The sequence below is a fragment of the Geotrypetes seraphini genome, chromosome 1 (assembly GCF_902459505.1).
Source record: "Geotrypetes seraphini chromosome 1, aGeoSer1.1, whole genome shotgun sequence".
In the NCBI taxonomy this organism is placed as follows: domain Eukaryota; kingdom Metazoa; phylum Chordata; class Amphibia; order Gymnophiona; family Dermophiidae; genus Geotrypetes; species Geotrypetes seraphini.
Window position 1 is genome coordinate 351,985,430 of NC_047084.1, and position 22,339 is coordinate 352,007,768.

Below are 22,339 nucleotides of genomic sequence, written 5' to 3' on the forward strand. Positions count from 1 at the left end.
CTTCAAGGGCCACAACCCAATCAGGTTTTCAGGGTTTTCCCCCAACGACTATGAATGAGTTCTATCTGCATATAATAGAGGCAGTGCATGTAAATAGATCTCATGGATATTCATTGAGGAAATCCTGAAAACCTGACTCGTTTACAACCCTTGAGTACTGAGGTTGACCATCCATGTTCTAACAGGTAAGAGCTGCAGTCAAAAGTATTCTGTTCAGTTGGCTACCAAACTGCATTTCCTTTATTAATGTCCAGGCAAGCTTGATCATGAGGGTCATGTCATAGCTCATAATGCCTTGGAAGTTGCAGTAGCCAACTTTAGGTCAGCAGCAAAGTTTAAAGGGCTCACGGGACCCAAGCTGGTAGCTCTCTAGCAGGTTCCCTCCTTTTGAGGAGGGATCTATGGTGGTCCTATGATATCTCCAGCTCTAATTGGGATTAAAATAACCCTCCCCTAAAGAATTCATCTCCCCCCCCAAAAAATGAAACGTTCTCAAAAAGCTCTTCCCTAACCATCTAACTTACCCCCCTTCCCCAAGGTTTGCAGTAGTGAGCCCAATTGCTTCTGCCCCATGGCAGCCATTTTTAAAACATCATCTGACTCACTCACGGCCTTGACTGCCCTAATAATTTAGTCATTACTGCTACTGAAAACATCTACAATAAACAATTAAAAACTTCATTTCAGCTTTTCAATTAAAATGTGAATTTTTTTTAACCAGAGGCAGCTCTGATGAAGGTCGATCATTTAATATTGAAACGAGTCATAAGAAATAAGCTAGTACAGAATACATTAGAAATATATTTTTATTTATTAGAAGCCATATACAGCTGGCCTGACGGCATTAGACCACCGACTCTTAACATTGTTTTAAATATAAGCTTACCAGTCAATATTCAAAGCAATTTAAGTGAGCAGGAGAGGCTCCAGCCCACTTAATCATGTGTGGGCCAGCTGCTGATATTCAGCAGTACTAACCAGCTATTTCTAAGGGGTGAGGAGAGAGGGTCTAGGACGAGTCATCGTAGCCATTTAAGAGCCACCAGTTCAGCATAGGCCTTTCATTGCCACCAATTAAGAGCCACCATTTCAGTGCAGCCCTTTCATCACGAGACAAATTCAGCGCGACTCACACCCAACCTCCATCCAGCACTCCATGACCCCCCATCAGCATTCCACCTCAATCCAAAGACCCCCATGCCCCCTAATCAGCACTCCATCTTGATCCAAAGCCCCCCCCCCCCCCAAACCTAATCAGCACTCTACCTTAATCCAGCATAGGCCACGCTAAACTGGTCCAATGATGAAAGCCCTGCGCTGAACTAACGGCCCAAATAGCCGCAATGAAGCATCCCATTCCATGGAGAGAGATGTTTTGGGAAGAGCCAGCAGCTATGCGGGTGTTAGTAACATTTAGTACTGGTGCTCATATTGCTAGGTGACTAGTTGCTATTTATATAGTCTTATTTGTTTGATTAGTTGTGTGTGGGCTGGCACCGAATAATAGCCAGCACACCCATAGCTTCCGTGTAGCAACTTAAGATGGGCCCACGCCGATATAGTCTATCCCTGTCAAACATCCCTTCCCCCCCTCACGTGACTGGACTCCTCCTCCTGAATCCCCCTTACCTGTAGCCCCCTCCTCCCCAGATCTTACCTCACCATCCCTACTGATTCAAGTAGGCTTGGGGAAGGGGAAGGGAGAATGAAAATCACAGATCTATTTATGTGGGTCCTGGCTGATATTTAGCCAAGATCCTCATATGTTCAGATGCCCAGAAGCAGTCTGGTCAGGCCAGGATATTACTGATGGTCAGTGTTTAAAACAAGTGATGGGCAATGCTGGCTGAATATTGACTGGTTAATATTTAAGTATTATTTGGCACTTGTTGAATTTAATAGGTGAACATTTAATAGCACTGAAGTTTAAAGCATGGATACGTAAATGGGTGTGTCTTCCTATTGCAAACACCTTTTCAGAAAAATAAACATTCAGAGCTATATTAGATTAAAACCTCACTACAAAATGCCAATGCATACAGACCTCTTTTCTCTTCCCCCCTCCCCCCAATATCGCAATCATACACAAAATATGCTCAGATAAGGTCATTTATTTTAAATATCCAGCTGAAAATGTAGTTGATTCAACAAGAAAACCCCATGTATCTGTTCATGCAACATTGATTTTTAGAGACTGTGATCCACATGATAAAGAACCCAGGGCAGGCTCTGTATGGAAAAGTCCATCCAAACAGCTGACACCTGTCACCAAAGTTCTAGAACTTGAGGTATAACCACTCGTTACTGGTCAAAAATACTATTTTTCAAAATACACAATTTTTTTTTTTTTTAACCAAACAAAAATAAGTAGGCCAAGTCAAGCTTTGAATCCATTGTTCATGCTTTACACAGTGAAGCATGAAAAATTGGTAGACGAAATGTAATTAGAGGTTTCCCTTTTCTATGAAACCTGTAGAACAGCACACACTAATGCTAACCAGCAGTGTGCAAAGAGCCACACGCAACACACAGCGTGAGGCGACATCTGACCCCCCAGATTGAAAACATAGCAGATGATGATGAACAGGAAGGATAACTTTCCCAGCGGGCATGCAGCTATACTGCTGCTCTTCCACCATGTTTACTGTCCATTAGGAGAGAATAAGGCTGCCAACAGGACCCTTACATAAAGGAGAAACTATAGAAATAGGAAAAGAGGGAGGGGGAAAAAAGATAGTAAGATTAAAAACAAAACCAATTCTAATGAGAACAGTCAAAATGGAGAAACAATGAGATGTGTAGTACATTAGGTTTTGCACCAGGATCCCTTGAGGCCTCCCACACTAGCAACAAACCAACTAACTCACCTCCAAAACAGACACGGTCATAGCTAAGGCATAACTCCTCTCACCTCAATAACTGCCATAATTTAAATGCTATCATTATTGGATTTAGTCCTTAGGAATAAGTGTGTCTGTCAATCTATCCCTCACCTACCACCTCAAACTGCACCATTTAGGAAGTTGGAAGGCTTGCAGCTAGAAAGGGCTTGATGGTGGTAGACTGAACTGGGTAGGTAAAGCACATTTCTGTAGAAGCAGAGGTCTATGTCCTTGTAGGCTCCATTCTCGCCCACCCCTTGCAGTCAGCCTGTGAGAAGTCTGACAAATGGTCCTCTCTTTCACTCGCACATATATTCAGATGCAGAAAGGAAACCATGATGCATTAGTGTGGGTTTCAGGCAGCCACAGCAGTAACCAGCATCTCTACTCCCCAGTATAGCAGTTATGCTGCAGGGGAGAAGGACTTTGTGCATAGCTGTAGATATGAGACAGGCAAGCCAACCCCAGCTACTTAAAGCATCATTTCTCGTACTGATTTGTGTGCTCCCCAGCTAGCTTGTTTTAAGATACCATATATAAATCTTGAAATCCATGAAGGTGCATGGGATAGATTTGCAAACTTTATAAATGTTTGCAAAGCTATCGCATGCACATTTCATTGTTTATATATCTTAACTCTGATGTTATCCAGGTAGTCAAGTTTTAAAAATATACATAGGATAGGATTGCATACAGAGCATGCAGCACATGCAAATTTCATGGATATTTACTACAGATATTATTAATGGAAGAATTGCCTAATGCTTAGAATTACAGGCCGAGAACCAGAGAAGCAGGGTTCGATTCCACTATGGTTCCTTTTGATCTTGGGCAAGCCACTTAACCATCCATTACTTCAGGTACAAATTTAGATTGCAAGCCCTCTGGGGATGGGAAAATACCTAGTGTATCTGAATGTAACACAATGAGTTACTACTGAAAAAAGGTGTGAGGTAATTCAAAATCCTTATAAACCTGGCTGATTGGTGGTGACCCAAGGACTAGTTTGAGCATCACTATACTACGGTGTATACCAAGACTGGCTTGAAACATTGCACATTCTTTGAATAGGAAGCCAGCTTCAGTGGCATAGTAATGTGTTAAAATTTATAAGAAGGCCTGTCCCCTCCCTTATACTCTCTGGGATGGCCACAGATGCACCACTGACAAACCCAGAAAAGAAGAAGACCACCATCCTTTAATGGTGACACATGATGGCTGGATTTAGGGCCTATAATTGCAAGGTTCTAGCAGCCATGTAGCCAGACCTCAAGGGTTTTTATTTTATTTTTATTTTTTGGGGGAGGGGGTGAAAGAGGCAGGTCAGCACAAAATTTTACCCTGGCAGGGGTCCATAAGCTCTACCAGTGGAAGCCTTTCTCCAGCTGATGTTTATTTTCCTGAGCCATCGTACTGCCTGCCCTGCTTCTCCCCATGCACACGCACTTGGTTTTAGTAAAATTGAGCATGCACAAGGGAGTCCTGCCCCCTCCCTGCACATGCTAAATTTTCACTCATGTGTGTGGTGGCCTCCTTTCCTCATGCTCAATTTCACTAAAACCAAGCATGCACGGGGGGGGGGGCATGGGAGAAAGCAGGGTAGGGAGCGTGGTGGCTCAGGAAAACAAGCTTTGGCAGGAAAAGAACTTCTACTTGTAGAGCTTGGCGATCCCTGCCAGACAAACTAGCAGACAGTGTATCAATTTGGGTGGGGGGGGGGCTAAACTCAAATTGTGTGTGTGAGAGGGGGGGCAGGCTCCCTGGCTATGTCACTAGGTTCTAGAAAGTGCCCTGGCACATGACTCCTGGCCAAGGCCCTCAAGTATTGGCATATATGGAAGTCTGCCATTTTGAGATTCAGTGACCATCAGGCAGAAGAGGACATTACTCCCACCCCACAGATTTCAAGGAGCCTCAGTAAGGCCGTGGCCTGTTTTGGAAAGTGGGATGAAGGGGGCTTTTGGCCCAAAGGCAGTTTGGGGGAGGCTGCCCCGTCATCCCCATGCCCCTATTTGGGTAAGTCGTTTTTGTTGGGGAGGGTCAGGTGATATGGGAGATTGATTGTAGTATTGGGTGTGCTGTCAGGGACAAGAGACTAAAGCAGGCATCAGGGGAGGGACATGTGGGGGAGGGGGAAGCTGGCCTCATAGGGACCAGTAATTATCAGGAGCTATATCTGCCACTAAAGCAAGCACTTAGACATGCCTTGTAGCAGGTGTAAATGTCAACGTTCAGGGTTTCACATGCCGATGTGGATTCACTATGTGAAACAGGGAATGCAAATCTGTATTGCCCCACCTTGGTCACTCCCTTTCCCTAGCCTCCACAAAGCTCCCTTGTCATTTATATGTAGTGAGCTTCCCTATATCTCATTGGCCCATTCTGAAATGGCATTTCAAAATTTGGGTCTCTCCAGATGTTTTAACACTGCCTTTTACACATGGGGATGCTTCTAAAACAAGGGCCTAAGTTTCCTCATTGGGAGAAGATTAGATGTTGAAACACAGCTCCCTTCTTCCCTCCTTTGCAAATCCTTCCACAGCAGATAGCATTGGGAATCCCTGCCTGCCCTGGGGAATGGGAAAGGACTGCAAGGAAAGTCTCCTCAAGTTGAAACCCCATGGCTGTTCAAATGCCTGTTTTAAAGCAACATTTATCCATTGGAGAAGACTCCTATGCTGGCACAGTACACACAGTTACACAAGTGTCATTTTCATATCCTCGCCAGGGCTTATTTTTCACAAAATGCAGGCCAATCAAGCAGCTTGCGCTGACACAGCTATATGTCTTAAATGTGGGGAAGTTGAATGCACCCTGACACATGCCCTTGGGGAATGCAGATACAGCAGTAGATTCTGGACAGGGCCAGCTTAACCTATGGACCAGGTGAGGCGCTGGTGCTAAAGAGTGCCAAACACCTAGGGCTGTTATATCACCAGCCCCTAAATTAAGCTTACTATGTGGCTTGAACACTTCCCTCCTCTTTCTTCTAACGCTGCGGCCAGGTCCCAGCAGGGTGCAGCTTCATAGTTTCAATTTCAAGTTTATTAGTCGTTTGCTATACTGTCCATTGTCGAGATGTCTAAGTGGTTAACAATAAAAATTAGATAAAAGGAAATTTAAAAAAACAAACAAACCGAGGAACAGGCAGGGAAGGAAATACTGTATCAGTTTCTATTAGTCTACTTTGACTGTCTAATGGTTAAAACTACTCAACAAAAACAAAAAAAGGACACTGGAATCACAGATACACTTTATACATTTACAAGAGGAGCTCAGAACCGTAAGTTGGTATGGAAATCACAAACAGGGACGAACTCTAAAGTGTGTTTCGGTGTGTCTATCATTGCTCCATCTTGAATTGATATAAAGTTTATGAGTCAAAATTTTTGACTCAAACGAGGTAAGTTGAAGTTCAAATATCAAAAAATCTTTTTTTAAAAATTTACAAAAAAAAAGTTATTCTATGAACCCTTGCTACTTATTTATAAACAGTTCTATTAGAAATTAGCGTTAAAATCATATGAAACAACTTTATATCAATTCAAGATGGAGCAATGATAGACACACCGAAACACACTTTAGGGTTCGTCCCTGTTTGTGATTTCCATACCAACTTACGGTTCTGAGCTCCTCTTGTAAATTTATAAAGTGTATCTGTGATTACATTGTCCTTTTTTTGTTTTTGTTGAGTAGTTCACCATTTTGGGACACCTGATTTTGAATTCACCATTACCCAGCAGTGGTTTAAGGAGCTAATGTTTAAAGCCAGTATCCCGCAGCAAACAGCTCCACATCAAGAACAAGGCCTGTGGTTAACTGCAGGGATGTGACAAATTTTGTCACCGTGTCATTCTCTACTATAGAGAATGGCAACCCAAAATTGGTGCTGATGAAAAAATATATTCATATGTATAATAACTAGGTTCAAATGGGAGGCCACAAGCCAGAATCATCCAAAACAGCACTATCTAGCTGCCCACGAAAGCCACTGCACTTAAAATATTTATATAAAAGCTTGGCTTCAGGGATGACTTTCAATAGATCTAGGCTTCACAAGCCAGCTGCCGCAAGGAGGGAGGACCAGCATCAGTGGAGGGAAGTGCTGGATTTCCCTCCTCCCTCCTCTGACGCCACTGCTCGACACCAATACTGGCCCTCTCTTTTTGCAGCAGCTGGCCTCTGAAGCCGCATCAGCAGTACCATCAGAGAAGGGAACTGGGGTACAGGGCATGACCGGGCGGGCCATGGACCAAGCCACGGTCACCTCTTGAGCCGGCCCCGATTCTGAACAAGGATATTGCAACATTTATCTATATTACTTTGTAAGTCCATGGTTTTAAACCCACTGGGGCTCCTTTTTGGGAAGATGAATAATAGATGTGAAATCTTGGGAAAAGCATTTCTTGTGGAAAACAAGTATATATATCAACACTGGATACTGCCAATACCACCTTCACATCTGCATTAGATGAATGTTTTTCATGCTTTGATGACTTTGGACATGAGAGGTGCTCTCATGACCCCTAAGTATAAAAAAATATTTTAGTCCATTTGAGATCCCTACTGTATGTTCAGTCCTTGTCACCCAGGACATGTAGACTGATTCTTGATGAGCTACATTTCTGGCTGTAACTCCCTCTCTACTTCATTATGTTCTGCATTGTACTGTATTTAGAGGGGGGGAGGTGGGTTGGGGAGTATTTGGGTGGGGTAAGAGTAAATGGCTTTGAGTTAGGGGAATATAAATAGGATGGTTGAGTGTAGTGAGAGTTCAGAGTACAGGCCTCTTGGTTATTTTAGAATCATATTGTTTTCTGTTTTTGGATTAATGAGAGTGGCTTAAGGGAAAGGAAGGGTGGTTTATAATATATTGATATTTGTATTATTGGCAAGTTGTGGTTTCATCAATAAGAGAGATTTGACAAAGTGATATTCATTTTTAATCTGTTCATACATCCACAGTAACAAAAAAAAACCAAAACAACAACAAAAAACCCCCAAAAACAACCCACCCACGCAAAGTACAAAGAAAAAAAAATCCTCTCTCCCAAAGACTACACACACACATGTACGTAAGATGTTTAGTTAAAATATATATTTACACATTTTCTCTGTGCTGGCATCACATTTATGATATGTTTGTGTATCCAATACAAAAAAAAGTTAGGATATGTTTTGTAAACTGAAATGTTTTTGACAACATAAAGCACAATGGAATATTTTACTGTATGCATAGAATACATAATACTGGCATGTCAGTTACACAATTTCAAGAAAAAAAAAATTACTTCCCTAAACAGCAAGGAAGTGCATCATTTCTAGAGCTACAATTTAAGGCAACTTGGCATACTAACAAATGCATTACTTCTATTGCTTTTCACAGTTTTATTTTCAGTTAAAAAAAAGTTACAAATCTATGTCACTTGAGAAGATTAAGGAACCCCATTCTGTACTGATGGCCCCTCATCCTGTGAAAGGTACTCTCTGACCACACACACAGTAGGTCTACTGCTTAGTGGCCTGGCAGAAACGGACAGTCATGTCAATGACGAAGAAAATGAGCTGGATTAAAACTATTTCAGTCTATTTTTTCTACTTCAACCATTAGATTCTTCCAAAACAAAAAGCACAATCAAATACAAGCTTATAGAAAGCTATAAGCTGCAGTGAGGAGAGGGGGAAAAGGAACTAAACCCCAAATTCTTTAAATCTGGGCACATAATTTTGTGAGTGGTGCACAAATTGCTCATTCGTGTTATGGAATAGCACCTAATAATGGCCCTTAAATGGTTAATTGGCATCAATTTACAGTTATGCATGCAACTGCACTTAGGCAGTCTTCTAGAAACTTAGCACCCAAGTTCTATGTAGTGAATGACATGGTGACAGAATTTGTCCCCCGTGGATAACCGCGGGAAACCATCCCGTGTCATTCTTCAGTGTATCTCAACCTCAGTCCTTCTACGCCAGTATTCTTCAATGCAAGGCTTGAGGGTCAGTGGCTGTACCCATTCATACTCTTGATTATTTCCTCTCTCTTTAAAGAATGACATGGGGATGGTTTTGTGTGGTTAACTGCAGGGATGTGGCAAATTTTGTCACCGTGTCATTCTCTACTATAGAGAATAACTACAAAGGGAGCGTTAACATATGAGGGGCCTGGGTGGGTGAGGGTATATTAGGCATGACCCAGGGACAGAATTTGTCTCCATCCCTATGGTTAACCGTAAGAAACCATTCCCATGTCATTCTTTAAGGAGAGAGGGAAGAAGAGTATGAATGGGCCCAGCCACTGACCCTCAAGCCTTGCATTGAAGAATGCTGGTGTAGAAGGATTGAGATAGACACTAATGAATGACTTGGGATGGTTTCCCACGGTATCTAAGGGGATGGGACAAATTCTGTTCCCATGTCATTCTTTAGCGGCAGCCTTTGGCACAGCATAAATGCTCATGGCTAAAGTTAGGTGCTCAAATACCGACTTCTGCTCATATTCAATAATGGTTTCAGCACCCAAATTTTCTAGAATACTTGCTTAATGCTCAGTTTTTAATGTCTTACATTTGGTACCTTTTTCTTGCATGTCTGGGAAGCAGGCAAGATAGGGAATCTTAAACAGGCTGCTCTAGTGCTTACTTAGGAAAATACAAGTCTGCTAGTGCTCCACAAGCAGTAGGGCAAGAATGAGAAGGGAGTGGAAGGTTTTGCTAACAGAATTAGGGGCCACTAAAAAGAGTAAAATATCCAGCAATCTACCCCATCTAGCTGTGTGCTTTGGGCAGTTGTAATACTCCACCGTGCCAAACACAGTAAAAACAAACAAAAAATGGCCTGGATTTACAGTACATGTTCTAGAATTTTCTAAATTAAAGAAAGCAAGTCACTTCTCATATTTTTCTCTAGTCCGCTGGTTCTCAAGGCCCAGCCTTTGAGTGTGATCTTCAGAATATCCATGCATGGGATGTATGTTTGCATAATGGAGGCTGTGCCATCAAATCTATGGCACAGATATTCAGAGTGGATGCCATAAAAGCGGAATGGCTGGGAATGCTGAGGACTGTGTTGAGAAACATTGCTCTCAACAACCAGAATGCCTGGGCTGCCCCAGTGGTGGTCTATGAACAAAAACAGTCCGAACTTCCTCATGCAAAAAGCTGTTTTTGAAATCCTCCATTGGAATTTGCATCAGGTTAGGGCACAGAAAGGCAAGGCATTCCTCATATACTTACATGCAGAGCTGAAAGCAATTCCAGTTAGCTGCGAGGGTATCATTTATTCCGTGCAGAGCCAGGGACTACTGTGAAGAAAGGTACAGACACAGAAAGAAAGAAAAATGCGCAGAAGTAACAAGCTCAACATAGCCAGAAGGGAAGGGGTAATTCAGCCTAAAATTTGTTATCATAGGGCTTTTTTTTTTTTTTTCAGGGATGAGGAGTTGCACTTTTGTAAAATTCTATATTACTGATCTATGCTCAATTTCTCAAACTGTACTGCCATTGTGGCATTTTAAAAATAAGTTTTAAACATAGCTTAGCCGTAATCTTTATTTATAAACCCCATCTCTTAAGCACAGAAAACCAAGGGGATAAATATTGTATGAATTTGAATTACTCTTTTAAGCAATCTGAAAGAGCTCAAGCTGGATTAAGCAGTCTGACAGAGTTTTATCTCGGCAGAAATGAAGTTGAGCTGCAAACCTGGTCACCCCATCTCCCTCCACCTGCACAGTTAGTGAGCACACGCATACACATGCTTGCACAAGCACACTTAACAAGCAGTTAAGCTGGAAGACATAAGCATGACAAGATGAGAAAATGTAGCACACTTCCTATTGCCACTACCCCCCTTCCTTTTAAAGAATATTTTGCATGATTAGCTTCAACTAGAATTGAAGTAATATATTACATATAACATGTAATATATTACATATTATCTATTAAAGGCTGGGCAACAAACACTCTAGCCAGTTGCATGCTCAAATATAGCCAGTGGAACAGCTTGAAGCACCAAGTTGTAAAGGTTTTAGGTTTATTAACTCAATCGTTCCAGAAAGGGAACTTATTTGGGTTTAGCAGCAAGACTCCCCCTGCCTTTAGGAGTACATGACAGTTCTTCGACAGCTGAAAGCACCCAGCTTTCTAATCCCACACAGGTGTCAGTACATTTTAAACATGACACCTACTCAAGGCTTGCCCAGCTGAGGTCATTTAATCATTCACACAGAAGGGACTCCAGAAAAGCTACACTTTGCAACTGGAACAAACGTCTATATATATGGCTTTCAATAGCTGCTCTTTGCATGGATATGTTATGCTGTTACTGCCCGTGATATAAGAACACTTTGTATACCTTAAACACAAAATAAAGTCTCTTAAGTATACTTGATACAGAGTCAGAAAGGTGTAGAGTTTATTTAGCAAGAGGAGCAATCTATGTGCTGGAGAAGAAGAAACAGGAGACTACCTAGCTAGGAGCAGAAGAAAAGCTGGCAGAGCATCAGCAGGAGAGAAAGAAATCCAGGAGTCATAACGTAAACATGGACCGCCACCTCTTGGAATGTATCAGAAAAGGAAACGCTCTGTCCAGGAAGGAATGGTATAAAAAATAAAAGACATACAGGTAAGTTAAATTTACACACCAGAAACAGGCCTAAAATATGTCTGGTTTATCAAGTGAACCTTCATTTTATTTATCTAAATGAAATAAGAATGGCCATCTTGAAAACCCTCTCCCTTAGACTGGTTAAAAACAAAACAGCACATGGTGGGTCTCTGAGGGTGAATCCGACCCGGACAATCATTTGATATCAGTGTCACAATGAAACAGCTCCAGGTCCACAATGGCAACTCATTGGGTAGCAGACATAGTTCTTGAGGCAATCTCTGTTGCTGTCTTGCATTAAAAAAGTCACCATTTCATTTAATTAAACCTACACTTACCAGCAAAGAATTTAACACAATGGTATCCCTTCCTTGTGCCCCATATTAAACGTTTACCACAAATTACAGAGTAAAAGCTGGCATTAGCACTTGGACCATCTAGTCATATTCTAGCTCGGGCTGCCTACTTAGCTTCACCACTGCCAAGAAAGTGTCTTTAGAAAGAAGTTACTTTTGAAGCAAGCCATTCAGAAGGGGTTCCCCGATTGGCAAAATCTAAAAAATTATTACAGCTTGCAGGTCCTATGCTTCCAGATAGATTTGTTAGGACATCAGGCTGCCCGGTGGTATAAATTAATATCTGAATTCTTGAATAAAAAACAAATAAAAATGGTCTTAGAGACATTTGGAGCATTGAGATTAAGCAGTATATTTCTGCATCTCAATGGCCACAAATTTGGACTTGAAGGATGAGATGTACAGCGTCAACATCTATGAGACAAACATGGTTTTTTTCCGTTACATAGATCTTTTTGGACCCCTGTTAGGTTGCACAAGTTAGACAGTTCTAAATCTAATAGATGCTGGCATTGTCATCTGGACATAGGGACACTGGATCATCTGTTGTTCTACTGTCCTTTGCTACTTAACTTTTGAAGGTCAATATGGGGTACGATTAACAACATATTGGAATCATCAATTCCACTGACGTATGAGGCAGTCGGTCATATGTGGAATGTTATTACATGTTAAACCCCCTATGGATCATTATAAATGCCGCCTTTTTCTTGTCATGACTGGGATAGCCATGCAGGTGGTAACCCGAAATTGGAAGAACTATGACCGCCTAAAATTTCCTTCCTGGTGGGCAAATTTGTGCTCCAGCTATAGATATGAAAAAATGAATGTCGATAGTTTGGGACACAGTAATTTATTTTAAGCTGGTTTGGGGGCCGTTGACATCATATATTACTTCACTATAATAGGTCTTTGATTATGAGTCAGTTTTTGTTTATTTTCGTACACATCCAGGAAAGGGGGGAGCTATTTCTGTCCTAATTTGACTTTTGAGTATGAGGGGTAGGAGGAGGGTGGAAGAATATTTTTAATCTGAATAGGGTAAGGTTATCAAAGCGAGTTTCCATTATTTCCTATGGGGAAACTCGCTTTGATAAATGAGCATTTTGGATTACAAGCATGCTCCTGGAACGGATTATGCTCGTAATCCAAGGTACCACTGTATATTCTTAAACTAACACTTCCTTATGGTAAAATCATCAGCAAAAATTTTTACACTTCCATTTGGCATACTTTACCAAACTTAGGGGCCCTTTTGCTAAGCTATGTCAGGTATTAATGCATGTCAAATGCAGCTTAAAATGACGTACCACTGTATCTGTCAAATGTGTGTGTAATAGCTGCATGCTAAAACGTTTTTGTTTTGAGGGGTGCGTGCCAGGGGTAGAGAGCAGGCACTCCTATGCTAAACAATACAGCTATAATGCCATGTGCTAACTGGTTAGTGCATAGATAGCGCATGAGTCTTGAATACCTACAAAATGGGTGACGATAAGTGCACATGCAGTAATTTTTCAAAATGGCCACATTAGTGCATGGCCATTGATATAAAATGGCCAGTTTTATGGCTGTGGAAAAAATGGGCTTAGCGTACAGAAAAAAGACCCACATAAGGGTGCCCTAAGGCCACTTTTTACCGCAGCTTAGTTAATCAAGTAACTGCATACACTGATTATTCTGAAGAGTTAAAGAATATACACAGATCAAGAACCCAAGGAATTCAACAAGATTATATGATCAGCTAAAGAGTGAAATACAGGGGGCTTGAAAAGTGCAGTAAAATCTGGGCTTAACAAATTAATGCAAGACTTTTTGCTAAGCCCAGATTTAAACATGGCACTATTTTATAGGACTGGATCTCAAAATTGTTATGCAGTGTATCACACTATTTTTTTCCCCCAGAGTTCTTACTTATTCTATAGTTGTGCAACCTCGGGGTCTTCAGACTCAAGCCGGTTGGGCTCATTAGTCCCATTGGTTTGTTTATTTAATATATATATATTTTATAATTCTTTATTCAATTTCAAACTTACAATAAGTGTGATAATATGTCCAAACAAATTAACAATAAATATATCACTTAATAATCATCAATGGTACAAATGACATGCTCTTATCACCCAACCTTCCCACCCTTTCCTATCATATAATCAATACCTTATACAATATGTAACAGTAAAAATTTCCCCCCCTTCCTCCCCTCACAATTGAACTTGTAAATTTAAGGGGAAAAAAATGTCATCTAATCAGTAATTGTTAATGGCTCCCACACATCTTGAAATTTTCTGAAACATCCCCACTGTATTGCGATAAATCTCTCCATTTATAATATTTTTATCTTATCATTTGATCTTCTTTCGCAGCAATATGTTTGAAGTAGCGCTTATCCACACTTTGCTTTAAAAAGCTCATCTGCTCCCTGAAGAAAGGGTTGAAACGGATACTCCGTCGGAGAGGTTTTGCTGCTAAGCTAGCTAAGTATATTTAGGTGTTTTATTGATGAATTCAACAGCATATTTATATAAAAGAAACAATTATGAAAAATTAAATAATAAGAAGATCAAATGATAAGATAAAAATACAAGGTGGGCACACTTTATGTTCTAGCTACAAATATGAAAAAATGAATGCAGAAATTTTAGGATATAGTAGTGCATTTGAAAGGGTGTGGAGCCCATTGACATCATTTATTGAGTCACAATAGTTGTCATGTACCTTTTCTTTTTATCTGTCCTCCTTACACATCCAGGGTGGGAGGGAGGGAGATGGGAAAACATTATAATTATTATTCATTATATCTATTTTATTGAAATTATACATGTGATTTTATTTGCATTAGTTATGGGGAGGAGGGGGGGTGAAAATGTTTGTTGTTGAAATATTTGTTTATTTAAAGTGCTTTTGTTTGATTCGTTTATGTTTAAATTCCCTGTATTGCCCTGTTAATAATTGAAAACTAATAAAGATTTACAAAAAAAACCAAAAAAAAAGATAAAAATACAAAAATATTAAATAAACAAACCAACGGGACTAATGAGGAGCCCAACCGGCTTGAGTCTGTTGACTTAGCCGGCATTCTGAAGACCCCGAGGTTGCACAACTATAGAAATAAGTGAGAACTTTCGGAAAAAAATAGTGTGATACACTGCATAACAATTTTGAGATCCAGTCATATTTAAGATTTATCAATATTTATTGCTATACTCTTTTATAGGGTCATTTATTTTAATTTGCAAGTGGTGGACTAATATCCCCATTTGCACATAGTACCTGCAAAAAGTTAACATGAGAGCACTTAAGGACTGATTAGGTAAGCAGCGTCTGTGTCAATCACGGACAGGCACCGCTTATGGAATCGCTGCCAGGGTTTTACAGGCCTACATTTCCAGTGCCTAGGGTCCTTGCAGAATCACAGCCAGCACCACCTAGTGACGCTGAAGGCTGCCCCTAAACATGCCCACTTCCAGGTTTTACTAGGTGCCGCTAGGCACCATGGACCCAGGCACCGGTCCCGGCGCCTAATTAAAATTTTTTTTTTTTTACAAATGAGTTTTTAATGGCATAACCAATTGTACCACTTAAAACCAATTAGAACAGTAAAGTTAGGTGCCTTTTGGCTTTTTTTTAAAAATGAGAATCCAGCCCTTACTGCCTTCTATTTATGATGTGCTAAGTGATCCTGTACTAACTCTGCAATGCATTATTCAGTTAGCACATGCTAAATGGCTGTAAATTCAAAATATTCCACAAGCGACAACTCTCCTTTCAAGCGGCTCTGCATGATGGTGATTTCAGGCATTTGTGTTCTAAGTCCCTTTCTTATCTTCAGTTTAGAAGGCAATAAATTCATAGGCAATTAGATTTTTTACATTCAGATTCTTTTTCTGTATCCTTACTAATCTTCTGTAAACCGCAAAGAACTATTTGGTTATGCGGTCTAGAAATTGATTTATTGAATTGTATCTAAATTTAGCACACTAGTTGGATAATGCAGGAATGCCCACTCATCGCTCTTGTCATGCCCCTTCCCAAAAATATTTCTTCAAAAAGAAATCAATGCATGGCTTAGCCTATATTAACAGGCAAAATACTGCAAAATGATTTAAACATATTTTTCTACAATAGCCTGTTTGCATACGCTACATTTATCACATGTTATGGGCTTAACATCTTTTAGTAAGAGAGTCCCCCCCCCCCCAGTTATTAATGCAGAATTTATAGTTCATGGTACTAACCAATAGGCTACTCATCAGACTTTTGAAGGATAAGCCCCACCACTTACAGTTTATGAACCAAAACTGCAAAAATCTACAGCAATCAAAAGGAAAACTATAAGATCAGTCAGGAGCATAAAAGTTTGCCACTGTATATAAAGGACCCATCAATGATTGCAGTCAGATTAACTCAAAGCGCCACCATGTGTTCTGCTGCTAAAGAAACCTAGAGCAGTTATCAGCCATACCACTTTACTATATCCTCTGTTGTCCTCCCCACCTCCAATATGAAAGAAATGTGTGTGTGGCCGGATGCACTGTTGCTCTTCTCAGAGGTGAAAGGCACTGATTCATTTTTCAGTCACCAAATGATGCTGCACCTGGCTCTCCATTCCCTGCCACCAAATGGTTAAGTACATGAATTAACAGCAATGTGCATTCAAAAACAAGACAGATGGCAGAGAAGACACACTGCTGCAAAAGCAGATGGAGGCAGGATCATTCTTGGCTTGCCAGGTATTATGTGAAGCTTGTGCTGCAAGTTAAAAAAACACACACACACACACAAAAACACAACAAAAAAAAAGTACAAAACCATTAGAAATCAAAAGAAAAAAAACTCACAAATATAAAGCAAAAACAAAAATAAAAAAAAAACTTCAGAGCCAATCCCAGCATTCAATATTGGTCAATGCTCATGCAATGATCAAGACAATGAAAACAAACCACAGTACTAAATTACACTGTTAGTCTTGACCAGGCTTTGGTAAGATCTGACATGTTCTTAACTTTTTTCCTAAGCAGCACTGCAGTAAATATGCAAAATCTATTTCAGTTTTATTTATGTGATTAGGGATCACACAAAGGGAAAAATACTATTTTGCTTCCCTCCCCTCTAAAGATAATATTAGGACTATATTTTCTTAAAATAAAATCAACAGACTCAAAATTTCTAGGCAGCGGCTATAGGGTATTATCTTCTCCATTCACTAATCTGACCTGTGCATAGTGCTAGGGAAGCAATCTTGTTAAAATAAGCCAATCATGCACAGATACCTGCACAGGACAACCCCTGCAACTTGTAGAGACACTACATGGAGACTTAAGTAGAAATAAAACAGAATAGCTAGCATCAGTCATCAAAAATTTCAACCCAATTTAGTTACAATTTGCACACTGCCAGCATCAATCCTATGGCAAAATAACTTAAGTACTGTAGGACTGTTTCTAGCCTTTTAGCAGACCTGTCATCTTCAAAGGCACTGAAGTCTGATCAGTTAAGAATCACCGACAATGGAAATCCATATTTGAGGAACTAATATTTCGGGGCTTTTTCATACTAAATGAGCATTAGCTCATATGTTGCCAAATGATGATTTTTGAAGTGTGGTGCAGGCATTGATCTTGAGCACAGTAGATTATTATAACGCATTATACTTGGGAGCTGCAAAAGTAAAAATGAGGGCATTACAGATGTTAGCTCTGTAGCTAGACTGATCACAGGAACTTCTAGAATGACTTGTATAACATCAGTATTGAAGCAGTTGCACTGGTTACCAATACAACAGAGTCCAATTCAAAATTCTTTCCATAATTCATCAAACTTTGTACCAAGTCTCTCCTGCTGTTTTTCAAGAGTTTTTTTTTTTAATCTATCAGCCTAAAAGAAGTACGAGGTCAGAAAACAGTATGAAATTATGTTTGGAAGGTAATATGTTAATCTCCCACATTAAGACTGGTGTGACTATGTTATCGGTAGCGGGTGTAAAGCTGTGGAACACTCTGCCAGGAATTCTGCGTTTGTGTGCTGCTAGAATGAATTTTAAGAAAATGTTAAAAATTTTAAGAAAATGTTAAAAACTCAACTGTATGTGAAGGCTTTTTTGAGTTGAAATTTTATATTCAAAATGGATTTGAAGATTTCTGATGTTTATCGACCATTTTTGTAACAACTGAATTACGTATGTTTGTTTAACATTTTATGCTTGTTACTATGGAAACCGTATAGGTAATATATGGTATATACATTTTTAAATAAATAAATTCCAAAAGACAACATGAGAATTTATCAAATAAAGTTGGTCTCTCCCAACTTGTATTCCTTTTCCATCAAAAGACTGCTTTGTTTCCTCTCAAAGTTTAGAACTGAGGTGCATAATACAAAAACAATTCTCAGCCAAATATGTGAAGATCTCCACACATATACATACTCTAAAAGAGTATAAAAATAAATTATCCAATAGGGGCCCTTTTATTAAAGCTTAGCATACGCTAAACGCTGCGCATCCTATTTGATATCTGTGGGCCATGTTCAGTGGCATAGTAAGGGGGATGGTCCACCCTGGGAATGTCTTGGTGGGGGTGCTGGTACCTCTCTGCACTCCCCCCATGCTCGCATTCTCCCTTCCCCTCCCATATCTCTTTAAATCTCACCAGTTCAAGCATCTTCTCCAGCCTCCTGCTCGCACTGGCATGGCTCCCCTCTGAAACCACGCTGGCGTGGGGGGAGGGGCGCAGGAGTGAGGGGGTGAAGAGGAGAGCATGGGGGGCACCACCGCCCCTGGCGCCTCCTACTCTCACTACACCACTGGTTATGTGGTACTTAGCGCATGCTAAGTTTTAATAAAAAGGCCCCTTACCTTGGTTTAGCTTTTGGAATGCACAGATTACAAGATTTATTTTATTTCAAGAGTAAAAGAACTGCTGCTACCATTCAAAAGAAATATTCAAAAAAATGTTAGGGCCTCTTCTATTAAACTGCGCTAGCAGCTTTCTAGCGCGGGGAGCCATGCTGAATGGCCCGCGCTGCTCCCGACGCTCATAGAGTTCCTATGAGCATCGGGAGCAGCGCGGGCCATTCAGCGTGGCTCTCTGTGCTAAAAACTGCTAGCTCAGTTTAACAGAAGAGGGAGCTAATTTCTTGGATGAGGGACAATAGAAAGCTGAATACATCACCTTATTGATTTTGTCACAGACTATTAGTACAATCACTTATCTTGAGTTCATTGGACTATTGTAATATTATTTATCTTTTAATCTCTAAGCAAAATATAAAAAGGCTACAGATTATTCAAAATACTGCAGTTGGTTGGTTGACAATGAGGGCTAGAGTGATTTTCAAATTTGGCAGTATATCTTTTAAAGCTTTGAACAGCTTATTGGCAAGTTATCTTTTTGATTGTTTCAAATTTGTAAACAGGAAACATCTACGTATAGTACGTCTTTTTGAAGGGTTGTGTTTACATAAGATTCCTTGGTAAAATGTTGGCATATAGGGCAGCTCAGTGGGCAAAACAGATTAGTACTTATTTATAATTTTTCACTTCCTATTCAGCTTTTAGAAGAATGTTGAAAACATATATTTTTGGTAAATATCATGACTAACTCATTATGATCTACTATATTGTACTGTTAGTATTTCTTGATCCGTAAACCACGCAGAACCGTAAGGTTGTCACGTTATATAAGAATCTATGTTATGTTATATTATTGTCCCACAATGGCCTCACTTCTGATCTCAAAAACTGCAAGCCACCTCCAGCCTGGTTTTCCAGGCTTTATTACTAAATATTTTGGGGGGTTGTTGTTCTTGACATAAATATAAGATGGAATTTAAAACCCAAAATATAGAACTGCAACAAAATTAATGTACTAGAGATCTCTACTTTTCCTGCAGAAGCCAAAGGAAAACTTAGAGATCAAGTCTGCGCTTCAATCTGCAGTTCTGCTTAATGCGCCCATCAGCTACAACAGAAGTGCTAGAATTTTGGGTGGGCCTGAACCCAAACTGGGTGGCTATGTCATTGATGCCATCACATTTAGATTCCACTTTATAGAATAGCGCATGGCCAGATTATTGGCATTTGCACGAGCATATGCACACACACACATGCATAAATGCCTGTATTCTGATACTTATGCACATTCTTGGGGCCTAAATAATGTCAACTTATTTAGAGAACGCTCCTCTAAAATGCATGATGTACGCACAAGCAACACTGCTCCAGGGATCTAAATAATGCTTTTGCTGCTAGCTAGTCCTAGGAGAAGTCTGCACCGTGGCCCACAGTGGAAACTGAACAAATTCCTGCCTGTGCACAATTCTGTAGTTGCTGCACAGAATTTTGCCAGAGACCAGGAGGCAGTAGCTTCCCCCCCCCCTAAGTTCAGACCCTCTTTCCTTACTCCCTTGTGGTAAAGTACCTCTTCCCCTCCCCCTACTTCCCACAGGACTCCCACCGTTAAACTGAGTGGGTGTTTCTGGGGAACAGGTAGAAGGAGAAAGAAAGTTGAGGAATTTCAAATCTGTAGAAGAGATAGAAAACTTGAGATGAACCTGCAAGGGGAGAGCGATGATGTCTAGGGAGGGCTTTGAGCTATGTTGGGGAATGAGAGTACTGGGAGTGGCTGGTTAGTCTGAGCAGAAGATAGGGCAAGACGGAGTTAGGGCAGGAAGGACTCAGACCTCTATGATGGGGAAATTCTAGCCAAAATCGTAAAGAATGCAGAATTTAAAAAGTATGTACAGCACCAGCCGAGTAAGGAGGAAGACTTTTTACTTCAAATTCCTCCTTACTCCACCGGACAACTTTTTGCCTCATCACTTCTGGCTCCCAGCCAACGCAGTTCCTGCCTAGCAATCTTTGGCCCATAAAGGGCCAGGAACCACCATCGCCAAGTTTCGCCGTGCACCAGCAGAGTAAGGAGGAAGACCTTTTGCTTCATGTCCCTCCTTACCAGACAACTTAAAGCCTCATCACTTCCGGCTCCCGGCTGACACAGCGATCTTCGGGCCATAAAGGGACGACGCCCAGCTTGTCCCCGTTGAAGGGCCACATCAAAGGGTCCTTTATGCGGCCTAAAACCATGTCCGACCCTCCCCCCAACACACACACGAATGAGCTTGTTGAGGAAATGGTTCAGTGAGTCCCAACATACTGGGCTATAATCTCTTCAGGAAGGACAGCTATGGTAGAAAAGGTGGAGGAGTAGCTCTCTATGTAAAGACAGAAATCCAAGCGACTGAAATGCAGGGCGCCTGGGGAAAGGAAGAAGCGTTATGGATTGGTTTGAAAAGATAAGATGGAACTTCTATCCACTTGGGTGTTTGTCTACAGACCTCTGTCTCAATTGCAGCAAATTGACAAAGATCTGATTACGGATATACAAAAGTTGGGAAAGAAAGGAATTACGAGACTGAACGAAGGTATGAAATGCAATGGGGAGAGTGATGAGGAAAAAGCAAATGTGCTAAACAAATACTTCTGTTCGGTGTTCACAGAAGAAAAACACCACGATTGGTCAACAAAGTTACACCTGAGAATGGAATGGATACTGCACCGTTCACAGAAGAAAGCATTTATGAACAACTTCAAAAATTGAAGGTGGACAAAGTTATGGGACTGAATGGGATCCATCCCAGGATATTGAGGGAGCTCTGAGAGGTTCTGGCAGGTCCTCTTAAAGATTTGTTCAATAGATCTTTAGAGATGGGAGAGGTTCTGCGGGACTGGAGAAGAGCGGATATGGTCCCTCTTCACAAAAGTGGTTGCAGAGATGAAGCAGGAAATTACAGACCGGTAAGCCTCACTTCGGTTATTGGAAAAATAATGGAACGTTGCTAAAGGAAAGGATAGTGAAATTCTTAGAATCTAATGGATTACAAAATCTGAGGCAACATGGATTTACTAAAGGTAAATTGTGCCAAACGAATCTGATTGAATTCTTTGACTAGGTGACCAGAGAACTGGATCAAGGATGTGTGCTAGATGTAATTTACTTAGATTTCAGCAAAGCCTTTGACATGGTTCCTCATAGGAGGTTCAGAAACAAACTCCATGGGCTTAAGTTAAGGCCGAAAGTTAAAAACTGGATTAGAAGCTGGTTGACGGACAGACGCCAGGGGGTGGTGGTTAATGGAATTCGCTCGGAGGAGGGAAAGGTGACTAGTGGAATGCCTTAGGGATCGGTGCTGGGACCAATTCTGTTCAATATTTTTGTGAGCGACATTGCTGAAGGATTAAAAGGATAGGTTAGCCTTGTTGCAGATGATACCAAGATTTGAAACAGAGTGGACACTCCGGAGGGAGTGGAAAACATGAAAAAAGATCTGCAAAAGTTAGAAGAACGGTCTAACGTCTGGCAACTAAACTTCAATGCGAAGTGCAGAGTGATGCATTTGCGGGGTAGAAATCTGAGGGAACCGCATGTGCTGGGAGGTAATAGGCTGATATGCACTGACGAAGAGAGGGACCTTGGGGTGATTGTGTCTGAGGCTCTAAAG

At 40.8% G+C, this 22,339-nt stretch overlaps 1 protein-coding gene across 12 annotated transcripts in view; it reads right to left on the reverse strand.

Annotated features, from left to right (window-relative positions):
• Positions 1-2,093: 2,093 nt before the first annotated feature.
• The window catches only part of SEPTIN11 (septin 11), a 211,221-nt gene continuing 190,975 nt past the window's right edge, over positions 2,094-22,339 (reverse strand). For 3 of the 12 annotated variants that reach the window (XM_033914255.1, XM_033914339.1, XM_033914275.1), the window contains exon 10: positions 10,274-11,463. In XM_033914255.1, coding sequence (XP_033770146.1) covers positions 11,409-11,463 — 55 coding nt within the window. In that variant the 3' untranslated portion in view covers positions 10,274-11,408. Of the gene's footprint in view, positions 2,699-7,958; positions 10,183-10,273; positions 11,464-14,790; positions 16,592-22,339 lie in introns of those variants that run through there. The other 9 variants (XR_004536452.1, XM_033914310.1, XM_033914293.1 and 6 more) reach the window with 9 other exon arrangements.